The sequence below is a fragment of the Urocampus carinirostris genome, chromosome 16 (assembly GCF_059441175.1).
Source record: "Urocampus carinirostris isolate Australia breed hairy pipefish chromosome 16, RoL_Ucar_1.0, whole genome shotgun sequence".
Lineage (NCBI taxonomy): Eukaryota > Metazoa > Chordata > Actinopteri > Syngnathiformes > Syngnathidae > Urocampus > Urocampus carinirostris.
This window is the reverse complement of record NC_142364.1, coordinates 13,953,615-13,968,852: the sequence shown is the minus strand read 5'-3', so window position 1 is coordinate 13,968,852 and position 15,238 is coordinate 13,953,615. Positions and strand designations below refer to the sequence as shown.

Sequence of the window (15,238 nt, the reverse complement as noted above, 5' to 3'; positions counted from 1 at the left end):
GATGAGTAAAAGGAAGGTTGTTGTGTTAGCCTTGAGTGAAACAAAGATGAAAGGAAAGTGTGAATTACAGCTTTTAGGTATATATGGTAGAAAGTCTGGACTTACGTGTGGTCATGCTAGAGAAGGAGTGGCTGTGCTTGTGACTTGTTCCAAAACAAATAAATAACACAATGTGAAAGTCTCCGTGTGCAAGAACGTGCATGTGTATGCAAAAATGTTTTAAGATACACTTTTTACAGTGATATTGCAATTGTTGCACAATATGTCCAGTTCACATATGATTTCAGTTTTGGCTGTCGATTGTATTTTAAAACCTTGTTTTTATAGCTATGTCAGACCGATCCTATGCAATACAATACAAAGTACCAATTTCAATTAAAGCAATTTATAATGTAATGTTTTTTTTTAAACCTGATTTTATAAAATGTTCTTCCTTGACAAAGTCAAAAAGCCTGGATGCAATACAAAAATATATGTGATTTGTATATACATTTAAAATAAAAAACGGCGTCGGTAGAAGTGTTACATCTTCTAGTTTAGTTTTCTTAACCTGTAATAATCTTGCTCTAAGCACATGATGAAACATGGTACTGCCCATATTTATATAATCCTATTTAGTCATGATTGTATTCTGTATTTTCCAGACTATAAGACGCACCTAAAAAACCCCAAAATGTTCTGAAATTTTAAAAGGTTGCCTTATATTTTCGTGTGCCTCGTTTCTAAAGTAATACTGTATAATTGTAAATGAATAGTTACAATTAAATGATACTGCATGTGGTAACTGTTGTGCCTATGAGAAACATATACGGTGGCCTTTGAGTGCCCTCTAGTGGTTGACATGTTAACTGTCTGTTGCTTGAAGGAAATTAAAGAGAAGCGAGAAACTTAGATGGCAATATTCTTTAACTCTGCAAATAAAGCCTTTGTAGAAAATGCTCAAACGTTTTTTGACTATCTATAAAAAATACTTTCTTGCAACCGGGAATCCAACCAACACACGGATGAGGGAATTAAGAATTCCTAACACCATTGACTGTAGCTCATTTATGCCCAGAATATTCTGTAAATAAAACCTTTATTGGACTCTATTTTGAACAACAACTTCCTTGTGACCTGTAATCAAGCAAAGACGCGGATGAGGAAATAATAATTCCGAACGCCATTGACTGTCGCTTATTTATGCCCAGAATATTCTTTAAATAGAACATTCGAAGTAACTGCTCCTCCTTGTGACCAGGAATCAAACACTGAGAAGAAGAACAAAATAATCCCATCAATTATTGACTGTAGCTCAGTTCTGCCCAGCATATTCTTTAAATAAAACACTAGAAATCACTGCTAATCCAATTTTCAGACTATTTTTGGGAAACTTAGTTCCTCACTACCCGCAATATAATAAACACCTAGAAGAAGAAAAATCATTGACTGGGGCTCATTTATGCCCAGAATATTCTGTAAATAAAACCTTTGAAGGAACTGCCACACCCCTAATGCATTCTACCCTGGTAGGATAACAAGTCACACACTCTTTTAGATACCAAATATCAATACAGCTTTTTGCCAGCCAATATTTGCCAGACGCTTTAGATAACAAAATAAATAAAGGATTATAACAGAATGTTATGAAATTCTAGCCACTATCTCTCAACCCTAAAGGCTTCTTCCCCTTATTTGTAACTTACTCCAACCGTTAAGCATTTCCTTTTCCTTATAATTGAATGAAACATCTCATCTTTGGCGGTGGGATGAATACTTTATGGACTCACGAGTCGGAGACGTGAGTTTACATGAGATCAGCTCAGCGAGAGACCAGACAAGCGGATATAAATCAAACCTGACCTTCCTCACACAGCAGGGACAAGTTTTTGACGAGTCAGCTTCTTGCATGTCTCGCAGGAGGACTAAAGCAAAAGGATAAGTTCCAGAAAATGGATGGAATACTCAAAAAGTTTGTTGACCTACCAAATTGCCTCTATCATATTTTTATACTTCTTCAGTGTTATTAGTGCATGTAAGTAACGTACGTGCTAGTATTTTTATCAACGTTATGTTTTTTTTTTAAATAATTACAAAACAAATCATCCTCTCGCCGCCACTAGAGGGCAGTATGGGTGTAAAAGTTGACGTCGAGTCTGGTTCCAAGTTAAAGACAATATTGTGTAGTATTTTCTCAGCTTCTCAGCCTAGTAGTTTGGTTTGATGTTATTGCCCGTTCTTTTAAGTTTTTCTTGTGATGGACCCATGTGGGGGAGGCAGAAACTAGAAATGGGGTTGCTCGATACAAGGACAGTATTTATTTACAAGTCTAAGACCAAAGTAGCAATACATATGAGTTCCCCATCCATCCATGTTCTCAGTAGGGTCGTAGGGGTGCTGGTGCCCATCCCAGCTGTCCTCCGGCAGCAGGCAGGGGACACTCTGAAATGGTTGCCAACCAGTCGCATGGCAATTAACCTGAGATGGAAGGTTTTCGAATGTGGGAGGAAACCAGAGTGCCCGGAGAAAACTCACGAAAGCATGGGGAGAACATGCAATTTCCACACAGGGAGGCTGGTAGCTAAATTTGAACCCATGACCTCAGAACTGTGGCACTAACACGCTAACCACCCAACTGCTGTGTCGCCCGATGGGTTCACCAAAACAAGGAAAGGTCCAAACTAGAAACAAATACCAAAACTAGAACTGGTAAATACATGGAGCAAAGTAAAAAAGAAACCTGAAACAAAACACAAACATACTTGGCGCAGCGGGGAATGAAATGACAATGACCCAATTGTGTGTAATCTTTAAAATGTCTTCTTAAAGGGTTATTTATAATTGAGCACAGGTGTGTGATATGCAGAAACACCTGTGTCCAGTTCAAACCCTTGGTGGGGCTATGTGGTGGTAGGACATATGTCAGACCCTAACATTTTCACTAAAACTCTCATCTTGCGTTTATTTTTTTATCCATTTTAAAACAGTATGAGAATTGAACAAAGCATATGTTCATTTGTTGCCCCTACTTGAGTTGGTTTGTCTTTAATATTTGCGGTGAGTTGGTTCAGATGTACTCAACAACAACTAGTACAAGTTGTTAACACGTTGATTGCCAAACACGATTTTTTCTTTTTTTCATTATTACTGAATAAATGTGCTTAGCAAATAAACCTTATCATCCATGATCATAATTTGTAGGGTAGGCTACGAGTGTTGTCATGTCCTGCACGGTTGTCATGGCGCCCAGCTGGCCCCGCCCCTTGACACCGGCTGAGACGCATTGGACTGATTGCTTTTGGAGTACTTAAACGCTCCTTTTGGGACTGCCCATTGCCAGACCATTGCTTAACCTTGTTGAAGACCAGTTCATGCCTGTTTGATAAGAGTAGTGCCTAGTTTGTAATTTTGATTGCCTTTGAACCTGCTTTGTTTTGTTTTTAGTCCGTTTGTGTGTTGGACAACTTTTCTTTCCTAATTAAAGGGACAGAAATGAGTTTGACACCCCTGAACCAGATCGCATATGAGTACGGACTTCCTGCTTCCCGGTCCGTTTCCTGACAAGTGTAGGCTGAATATATTGAATATTAAGCCTGAATATTTGGCATTGGTATTGTATTGTATTGCATTCCAGTTCACAGATTTTGCTTTTCACAATATGTTTTACAATTCGATAATACCTTCAAATTTCCACACCTCCTACTACTTTTTTTGGCAGGCTCTCGTCCCCGTGACTGCGGCGACCTTTACGCCAGCGGCCAGCGAGAAGACGGCATCTACTCTGTGTTCCCCATCCACCATCCTACCGGTTTCCAGGTCTACTGCGACATGACCACGGATGGAGGCGGCTGGACGGTAAGTAAACTTGGGTAAAAACTTGATGATTGACATTTTAGGCCCAACCGAACCAGAAAAAAACACCAGAGTTGAAAGTCAATGGATGTCCTGAAACAGGACGCTAGTTGGCCCAAAATGAAGAATAAAAGCTGGAAACAGTACTAAACGTCTGGAACCCAATGAAATTTCTGCCAAGTAAACAAAACCGGATAAAGGCATATTTTCATCCGTTGCGGTTTCCCATGAGACTAAACCTAAATCGCCCACACCATCGATATTGGTACACAGACGGTAAACTGGCTTGACTAGAATTGAGCAGTTGAGTCATATAGTAACCTGAATTTAGTTAAAAAGATGCAAAACTAATGGTTGTGGATTAGTACCCCTTTTGACCCTATATTTCAGGGGTGGCGAACACGTTTGACACAAAGAGACGACATTTTTAACTGTGACAGTCCAAGAGACACACACAAACACACAAAATTAAAAACATATTATATCCCATAACCAGGGTTGGGTAGGGTGTCAGAGATCGACATTATTAAGACTATTTGGTGGCCATATTTGCACAGATGAAATACATGTATATAGTTTAATTCTACATGGCAGAAAAAAACTTACGTCCGTCCTGGACGAAGTCCAAACAGAGAGAGGGAGTGGTTTATTTTGCATCAGAGAAATCAGTACACACAAGAACATGACTTCAAAATAAAAGAATACAAGATTGATAAACGTACGAGAGATATAATTACACTCATTGCTGAAACGTTACTTTATGTGTGTGTGTGTATGAGAAACATTGTTTTTATATTTAGTAATATAAAAACAACCTAGGGCAGCACGGCGGCGCAGTGGTTAGCGCTTGTGCGGCACAGTTCATGTCATGGGAACCTGTCGTGGGTTCAAATCCAGCTCCAGACTTCCTGTGCGGAGTTTGTATGTTCTCCCCGTGCTTGCGTGGGTTTCCTCCGGGCACTCCGGTTTCCTCCCACGTTCCAAAAACATGCATTTCAGGTGGATTGGCCGGTTCAAATTGTCCCTAGGTGTGAATGAGCGAATGAGTTGTCTGTCCCTGTGTGCCCTGCGATTGGCTGGCAACCAGTTCAGGGTGTCCCCTGCCCACTGCCCGGAGATGGCTGGGATGGGCTCCAGCCCCCCCGCGACCCTAATGAGGATAAGCGGTACGGCTGATGAGATGAGATGAGAAAAACAACCTAATTACCTTGAGACAGAAATTCACATTTACATTAAAAACCTGACATAGGGTTACTTTAGCTGGATTACTTTCAATTACTTTTGGATTACTCCAATACCAAATATGCTAATAAAGACAAAATAAACTAAATATGAAAGAAATTACTAAATTTTGTGCAGGCTTGGGGAGTAACGGAACACATGGAACGGCAAAAATGAAGTTGGCAAGCTGTTTGGATTTATTTTCATTTTGTTTCTGTCGCATTTTATGTTAGTTTTGCCGGAGATCAAAGAGATCAAAGCCAGGGGAGAAAGCTTACCACGTGTTGTGAGTCATGATTTTATTCATATTTAGTTTATTTTGTCTTTTATTAGCATATTTGGTATTGGAGTCATCCAAAAGTAATTCAAAGTAATCAAGTTAAAGTAACCCTACCCAACCCTGAACATAAGACATAACAATATTTCCCTTTCGCTTTTCATTTTGCCATTTTGACCATGATGGTAACAGTATGCACGCTCATGAAATGTTTACTTAATTTCCCCGCATTAGACGTAACCTACGCAGTTATGTGTCCGGAGCAGCAAACAACAAATCTGCCAAATGAATTTCAAAATATCATTTATTATTTCTTAGTAACTCTGATGGTTCAAGTGTGTTTTAAGAAGGGAAAATAAACTAAACATGAAACGAGGCAAAGAGCCACAGTATATCGAAAATATGATGAGGCAAAGAGAAGCATTCTGATTGGCCAAATTCCGCATGCGGCTCTAGAGCCGCGTGTTCGCCACCCCTGCTATATTTAATTGACCAAGTAGTAAAAACATATTTTTGTAACAATTATTTATGGAGTACATGCAGACAAGCCAAGTCAAGTCCTGTTTATTTGTGACATCTATCCATCTATCTGTCTATCGGTCTGTCAGTCCGTCCATCTGTCTGTTTATCTATCCATGTATCCAAATATCCATCTATCCTTCCATCCATCTATCGATCAATCGATCTATGCATCCGTCCTTTCTCTTATCTGTCTCTCTTTCTACCCATCTATCCATCTGTCTATATGTCTATATGTCTTTATGGCTATGTCTATATTTCGTTATGCCTCTCCGTCTGTCAGTCTGTAAATTGATCCAAATATGTCTGTCTGTCTATATATTTAATCTATCCATTTGTCCATCCATCCATCAATCAATCAATCAATCAATCAATCAATACATCCTTCCTTCTATCTATCTATCTATCTATCTATGTATGTATCTGTCCGAGCAGGAAAAGCCTCTTGATCTGACTCATATACAACAATTTCATCATCCGGTCGCCGTTGTAGTTCAACAACGAACTTTGGCCATTGACAGGCTGCAGCATGTGACAATACTGATCCGAAATTCTTCAACACAAAACCATCGGATCACATTTAGAAATGTAAGTCAAGTCGAGTCATGTTTATTTGTATGGCCCTTAATCACAAGGAGTCTCAAATAGCTGCACAGATCATACGCTATTGCAAACCACAGACTATTATTACACCAACCCCTGATCTAAAACCTAAATGAGGGCAAGGAAAAACTCAAAAACCTCAACATGAGGAAAATGAAGAAACCTTGAGAAGGGACTGCACATGAGGTCATCCCCCTTCCAGGATGACCAGGCTGCAACGGATGTTACAATAACAAATTATAAACAGATATTGGCAACGTAAAATAGAGGTCATTCATAAGCTATAGGATCTAAGTGTGTTTTAAGCCTAGATTTGAACTGTTCCACTGAGGTTGCAGATCAAATCTTAGGGAGCAGAGCATCTACTGCATTTTCAGAGTGAAGGCTCCGGACCGGAATACCTTTACTTTTGATTGTTTTTTTTTAAAGTACATTTTTTTGTGTTTTGTTTTTAATGTTTATAATTTTTCAAGTTAAATATCTTGTTTTTTGTGACCTGCCTTCTTTTATATTTGTCTTTTGCGCACAACCAGCCTTCTTGGGCGACTAGAACGAATTAGTGGTTTTATAAAGATTCAGTATTCTTGAAATAATAATAATAATTTCCTTTGTATTGTCATTCTTTGTAACAATGTACACAGAACGAAATGTCGATACACCTGACCCGTTGTAGCGAGCCGATGCAGCCGCAGCCAACAGAGGGCGCCGCCATTTTTACCAATGTTATAAGTCTTAGGTATGACTCGGCCGAGGCGCGAACCAGCGACCTCCCAGTCTCAAAGCGGGCGCCTTACCATCTAGGCTACTGAGCTGGTATAATAATAATTTCCTTTGTATTGTCATTCTTTGTAACAATGTACACAGAACGAAATGTCGATACACCTGACCCGTTGTAGCGAGCCGATGCAGCCGCAGCCGACAGAGGGCGCCGCCATTTTACCAATAGACTTGGAATGATCAAATTGTCTCGCTATGGCTGATAGGGTCATCCCTTTTGTTTTTCACCTGGACAACCTGCTGCCGGAGGCCTCCGATAACTTTACAACGGCCGATCATCTTGCAAAAGTCAGTGAAACTGGAACATAGAATGCCAGTTAAATAGGGGTTGACAGAAAATCAAAGAAATTAGCTCTATGTGCTACATTGGCAACATTAGGTGGGAGGCACATAAAAGGGTTCTTTAATTTTCATCAGTGCGTTTTTTTGCAAAATGCAGGGTTTTTTGTCATAATGTCTTATCCATTTTTGTGAAAAGTGTTGCAGCATTATGGTATAGACACAACAAAATGTTCCCATCAAGTCTAACCATCTTCCCAGTCCTTGCTGAAAAAAAATCCAGATCATGATGCTGCCACTACCATGTTTGACAGTGGGGATTATTCAATTGTTTTTAATTTTTTTCTTTATTGTTGATATCTAGTTTAGAACAACATTTTCAGTTGGCCTTCAAAAATGATAAAAAATATCCAAAATTGGCTGGCTCCGGCTTTTCCAATTCGAGAAAAATACCTGGCATTTAATGGGTTTAAAAGCCAGATAGGCTGTATGTGACCTGCGTACCACAGTTTGCCCACCCCTGCTCTACGAATAATACAAATGCATGTGTATATACGCATTTATCCTTTTTCCCAAATCAAAAATCACGTTTTGCCTTGCCGCCTCCGCCCTCCATTTTGTCGCCGTCGCCTCTCAGAGGTGAATAAACATTTGACACGCGTGTTGTTCAAGTTATATTCGGAAATGCGTTTTTAAATTATTTTTTCCCTGACAAAAACACAAAACGTGGTGGCACAAATAAAGAGCGGAGCACTCCTCTGAGACATTTATTTCTGGTTTCTTTCTGAAGCCAAGATGTCCTCAGGGTGGGGGGTGGGGGCTGGAGACGAATGGGGCTCCAGTGCCTTCTAATGGAGAGTTGACTCTTCTCAACATCTTCAAGCGTTTCTTTTTCCTTTTTTTTTCCCGATTTTCTGAATCTTTCCAAAGCACAGATCAGGAAAGGCGTTTCTTTTTTTCGTTTTTCCTCTTTCGAAATAATTGGTTCTTTTCATGTGCGCCAACTGGTGCGTGAAAACGGCCCGTTCGCTTAAAGCGAATAAAGGGATGCGGTGGATTTACATTTTAATAAAGCTAATATCCACTTTTGTTGTCCCGCCATTTGAAGGATATTTGAAGACTTTGGATGGAGGGAAGTTTGGAGGGTTTTTTATTTCACTTTTTCCATTTCTGGCATCAATTGTATGTTTTAAATGGAAATTGACGTATTGATCTGTTTTGGACGGATTCAAGCCGTTCAGATCAGGTAGTAATTTGGCCCGTAGTTGTCGTCATTTCCTAAAACTGCCATGAAAGCAGTCGAGTGTATCGACGGAGGGCGGTAATTGAGGGTAGTGTGTATTATTTAGTGCCCCTAGTGGTGAAAGAATGTCAAGTCAAGTCATCACAATCACAATCACAAGGAGTCTCAAAGGGCTGCACAGACCACTATTGTAAACTACAGATTATTATTACATCATCCCATTATCTGGAACCAACATGAGGGCAAGGAAAAACTGAAAAAACCTCAACATGAGGAAAATGAAGAAACCTTGAGAAGGGACCGCAAATGTAATTTATTCAAAACTAACACTATCGATTTGAATAAACAAACATTTGATTTCTATTGTATTTCTATTCCATTTTCTTTCATGTATTTATGTATTTTATCGAAAGTCTTGCAATAATATATATTTGGAGTTTTTTAAATGTACATTATAGAAAACTGAAAATAGGGCATGAAACAATCACCACACAACTTTTTGCAGTGGTTAGCACGTGTGCTGCACAGTTCTAAGGTCTTGGGAACCTCCTGTGTGGGTTCGAATCCAGCTACCGGGCTTCCTGTGCGGAGTTTGTATGTTCTCCCCGTGCTTGCGTGGGTTTCCTCCGGGCACTCCGGTTTCCTCCCATATTCCAAAAACATGCATTTCAGGTTAATTGGCCAGTTCAAATTGTCCCTAAGTGTGAATGAGCGAGTGAATGCTTGTCTGTCCCTGTGTGCCCTGCGACTGGCTGGCAACCTGTTCAGGGTGTCCCCTGCCCACTGCCCGATGATTGCTGGGATGGGCTCCAGCACCCCCGCGACCCTACTGAGGATAAGCGGTGCAGCTAATGAGATGAGGTGAGATGAGGTGTCTCACATCTTGCTGACTCTTAGAACATATGTAGATTTTTGTATATGTCGAGGTTAAAACTTGAGATTGTGGTAGAAGAAGAAAAAAACACACTCTCGTCGGAAACATAGGTTTTTGATAGCCCCTTCCATCGGAAGTACATGCTTCCAGAATTGGATCAAGGATGAACCCCCACCTCCTTTTTCAGGAGGCTCATTTATTTAAAAAAAAAAAATGGAAATTACACATCTGATTGGTTTATATGAATACAGGAGATGAATCTGAAGAAGAGAGTACACTCTTCCACCAGGAGGCAAGCTGACATAGCAATATTCTTGAAGGCCGTACTTTTTTCAACAAATTCCTTTGAATGATTCATGCGATACATAGTCTTGAGAAAATTGCTGGTGGCCTTCACGTTGAATGGGTTAGCAGAAAGGAGTTCGGTGCACCTGTTTGATAACAGATAGGGAGCTTACCAGTGGCCTTCAAGTTGTGGAGACAAAGTTCTTTTGGCTTGGGAAACTTATGCTGTTGACCTTAAAAGCGCTCGCTAAAAGTATAAAAGTATATGGGTTGGGTAGGGTACTTTAACTGGATTACTCTCAATTACTTTTGGATGACTCCAATACCAAATATGCTAATAAAAGACAAAATAAACTAAATATGAATAAAATTACTCAATTTTGTGCAAGCTTTGGGAGTAACGGAATACATGGAACGGCAAAAATGATGTTGGCAAGCTGTTTGGATTTATTTTCATTTTGTTTCTGTTGCATTTTATGTTAGTTTTGCCGGAGATCAAAGAGATCAAAGCCAGGGGAATCACTGTCTTGTACCATGGACAGACTGAGGAGATCTTTTCTTCCTCATGCCATGAGGCTCTTTAACTCCACCCGGCAGAGTAAAGGCCCACATTAAACCACACCCCCTACAAAATTAGCAAAAACAATTTATTACATAACTATTAGACCCCAGCCCCCACCCCAACTATTTACCGTATTTTCCGCACTATAAGGCGCACCTAAAAGCCTTTATTTTTTTCAAAAGCTGACCATGCGCCTTATAATACAGTGCGCCTTATTTATGGATCAATTTTAAAGTTGCAAAGTTTTCCAACTAACTTGCAGCCGCCGACTAGATTTTCCCCCAAACGCCAAGTAGTACGCGGTGGATGCTGGGATTTATTTACCGGCGTTTCATTGGCTAACCAATGTGTCAATCATCATTTGAATCGATCACTATTGGCTAAAGTTATTCGGAGGTCAAGAGGCGGATCCTTTTTATCATTTACAGGCTGCCATTGGCTTAAACGGCGAAACAAAGCCTGCAATTGGCCGAAAAAGATGAATGCGTATAGCATGTGGCTGACGGCATAGAGAAAGCATTTTTTTCTATTCTGTATTTGTAAATATTGTATTCTCCTGGATTTACTACCCTCACGGATCTAAGAGGACATTGCCTGCACATTATTATGAACACAACGACTTCGGTGAGCTATTCCGGGTTTTATATTGTCCCTGTATCTTGTTTCAGACTGAACTCGATGTTTCTGTGATGAGCGGTGCAGATAATGGATGGAATGGAGTGTCTATTTTTAAATTAAACTCAATTCCAAGTGTTTATTGTCATATGCACAGTAAAGTTGCGAGCGAAAAAGAAAATAGATACTAAGGAATGGTTATCATTTCTTGAATCCCAAGACTTTAACCTTCCGAATGATGGAACGATGCATTTGAGTGACATCTTACGGACACCGCATCCGCACGTGTTCTCGACACGTATTTGCGTCTTTGCAAGCTTTCGGAATGTTAAGGGGGTAATAAGTTGGACTGAACTATCTGACTGATCCACGTTTGTCCACGTTCCCATTGTAGCGCCTTATAATCCGGTGCGTCTTATGTATGTCAAAAATAGGACCAAAAACTATTTTTTCGGGGTGCGCCCTATAACCCGGTGCGCCTTATAGTGCGGAAAATACGGTACTTAATATTTATTATTACACATCCCCCGGTTTGCTATAAGGCAACATTTTTCTGGAGAAGTATGCTAAGTTGCTAAGATTAGCATCACAGTCCTTTGCAGCCCAATTTTTTTTTTACTGTTTAAGATAATTTTTGGGCGTTTCGTGTGTTTCCGGAGACGTACGGCATTTAACTTTCTGCTCCTACAAGAACATCCTGCGCCTTTAAAGGTTGAAGAGACCTTTTCAGCTAGCTTTAGCTGAAAAAACAAGAACAAACGTGTCAATTTGTGCCGCCAGTCGGTTAGCGGTGAGTCAACGCGTCTCTTGTCCTTTTCCTTCGTTAAAGAATGTGTTCAAAAAATTCAAAATACTCTAAAAACATTATTCTTATGAAAGAAGAACTTTTCGATTTTAGAGATTTTCGTTACGAGCATTGTAGCCACCAAGAACTTGTTATTTTTACACATTACAGGCTTCTAATGGGTAAGTGTGAAGCACATTGTAAATCGCTTTGGGAGGTTTTTAGTGACTTGAAAAGCGCTATATAAATGCTGTCCATTTATCATTTAAAGCTAAAAAATGAAAATATTTCCCAAGAACAAGCAACATCATTTCAATACTGTTTATTATATCTACAAGAAAAAAACGCAAGTAGATGTTGCAAATTTATTCGGGTTTAATACAAAGCGTTTCGTTTGGCGCACGAGTAACACTGTGTGTCTCCCTGAAAACACCATCCTCACTGTCAAACATGGTAGTGGCAGCATCATGATCTGGACTTGCTTTTCTTCAGCAAGGACTGGGAAGAAGGTTCGACTTGATGGGAAGATGAATGGAGGCAAACACACACACAAAATACTCTAAAAACATTATTTTTCTTTTAGAGATTTTCGTTACGAGCATTGATTCTTTGAAAAGCGTCGATACTAACTTCCCATTATGTGTGATGAGTTTTTTTCTTTTAAAATTGGACAACCGCAAAAGAGATTTCATACGATGCCAGTTCGTTATCCTGTCCTATTGCGCACTATTGCGTCATTGTTTTTGTCGGGCAAAAATGTTGCTGTTCTTTGATACACGCAACATTTTGGGTGGATCTGTTTTTTGTAACCTAGGAGATGTACTAAAAGGAAAGGGTGGGCCTTTAGAGCAGGTTAAACATTCTTATCTAAAGACTTCTCTCCCTATCCTCCCTGCGTGTTTGAAATCCATTGATGTCTTCTCTCCTTTTTCTGAGTGTCTACTAAAATTTAAACTTTTATAATATTTCATGATGCCTATCATACTGATTTCCTTTAACTGTTTATCTGTCTTGTTTTAATTATGTTTGCATGCATTGCTTAAGTTATCATCCCATTTTTAGTTGCAGCAGTGTCGGAAATGGTATCGAGTAGTCCCTTGGGTATTAACACAGAGTTTGTCATTTTGATATCATAACACCCATAATTCTCTTTCACTTTTTCAAAACTGATACTAATATCCTCTATTCACTTTTGAGTACTGGTATCGGTATCTGAGCCAGTAGGAACCTTCGTTCAAGGTATCGCACTTGGGACAGTAGTTCCCTATCGTGGATGTTTTATAAGCAAGGATTACAAATTGAAATGAAAGTTGTATAATTTCATTAATCGAAAGTTTAACATATGTTTCAAGTATTTCTTAAGTTTGGAGTTGGATTTTGTATTTTAGTGATATCGGTATACATCATTGATTTTGGTATCCTGCATTGATATGGATAATGACTTTAACTGACTATCGCTATTGGTATCGATCCTCAAGAACATTCCTTGTTTCCAACATTCAGAACAAGGGTCACTATCCCTTTGAAACTTTTTTGTGATTAATTCAATAGTATATATATATATATATATATATATATATATATATATATATATATATATATATATATATATATATATATATACATATATATATATATATATATATATATATATATATATATGTAACCGCTGTGTACCTGACCCACCAAAGATCCACATTCACGCTGGACTGAATGATGAGGTTTTTATTACAGTTGCTGCAAATGAATGAGTCACAACACGAGGTAAGCTTCTCTGCTGGCTTTGATCTCTTTGATCTCGTTACCAGCTCGTTGTAGACTGGCCTATACATTCCATAGAGCTTTCTTTTCAGTTTACATACAATACATTTGAGAATATAAACCATCACAATACAATTTTACATCCATTTTAACAAGATACTTTTAACAAGAGATCGTATAGTGGGTTTTTTTAACGTTTACAATGAATTCAACATATGTTTCTTTAGTGTGAATTTTAACCAACATCATCCTTTGTATATATATATATATATATATGAGAAAATAGAGATAATAACAATAATGAGTATAAAAACGGGTACAATTTACCTACAAATGAATGAGTCACAACACGTGGTAAGCTTCTCTGCTGGCTTTGATCTCTTTGATCTCTATAAGGTGAATTAGCATTTTAGCACAACATGCAACGTCCGGCAAAACTAACATAAAAGGCGACAGAAACAAAACAAAAATAAATCCAAACAGCATCAATCACATTACTGTGCATGTTGAGAGATTTGTCAGCTGTGGTGTTAATGTTTAAAATTAACTTTTTGCAGAGCACCAAAAGATCGTGTCTTACCGTTGGCAGCTCGTTGTAGACTGCCAAAAACCCCCACCTTCCTGTCGCAAAGTCTAAAGCCAAACCAATCATTACCACATACCAGCAGGTGGCACTGTTGGACTCATCATTGCAGGACACTTATACAGAAACTATACAACATAATTCAGCGGGAATTTCAATGAAACAAAAGTTATTATTACACCGGTTACACATATATATATAGTGGACAATTTTTAATCCCAAAATAGCAGTGTGCATCGTACACGAGTGCGGATTATTCACAAATCCATCCATCCATTATCTGCACCACTTATCCTCGGTAGGGTCGCGGGGGTGCTGGAGCCAATCCCAGCCATCTTTGGGCAGTTGGCAGGGGACTCCCTGAACTGGTTGCCAGGGCACACAGGGACCAACAATTCACTCGCTCATTCACACCTAGGGACAATTTGGACGGGCCAATTCACCTGAAATGCATGTTTTTGGAGTGTGGGAGGAAACCGGTGTGCCTGGAGGAAAGCACGGGGAGAACATGCAGACTCCACACAGGAGGTTCGACTATTCACAAATAAATATGCTAATTCAAGGGAGGTCGCTAACGTCTGTGAAGCTGATAGTTACCGTAAATTCCAAACTATAAGCCGCTACTTTTTTCCCAAATGTTCAACCCTGCTGCTTATTCAGTGATGCGGCCAATTTATGTATTTTTTTCTAACAGCTGCCAGCGGCGCTCGAGTACAAAAGGTAAGATTTAGACCGGTGGAATATATGCGAGTGTGTTGCTAGCGTGTTTTTGAATAAAGGAGCGTAGGACGACGTCTACATGACAAAGTCTCTTTCCCATACTGGGGAAGACGACTTTAATGACGTCAGTTATAAGGAGGAAGATGAGCACGGTTTACCCTGATTTTTACAAGTACCGTATTTTTTTTTTTTTAACAGACCCGTTTCCTTGCGTTGCGAGCGTGTTCCTAGTAGCGTTTTGCTACCCTTCACAGACACGGTTTGGGATGAAAGTTATAATATTATTATTAAAGCTTTGAAAACT

General features: G+C 39.3%; 1 protein-coding gene across 2 annotated transcripts in view; it reads left to right on the top strand.

The window, feature by feature from the left end:
• Positions 1–15,238, top strand: part of fibcd1b (fibrinogen C domain containing 1b) — a 250,454-nt gene that overhangs the window by 134,072 nt on the left and 101,144 nt on the right. For both annotated transcript variants that reach the window (XM_088356031.1, XM_088356030.1), the window contains one exon: positions 3,698–3,834. In XM_088356031.1, the coding sequence (XP_088212157.1) occupies positions 3,698–3,834 (137 nt within the window). The remainder of the gene's footprint in view (positions 1–3,697; positions 3,835–15,238) is intronic.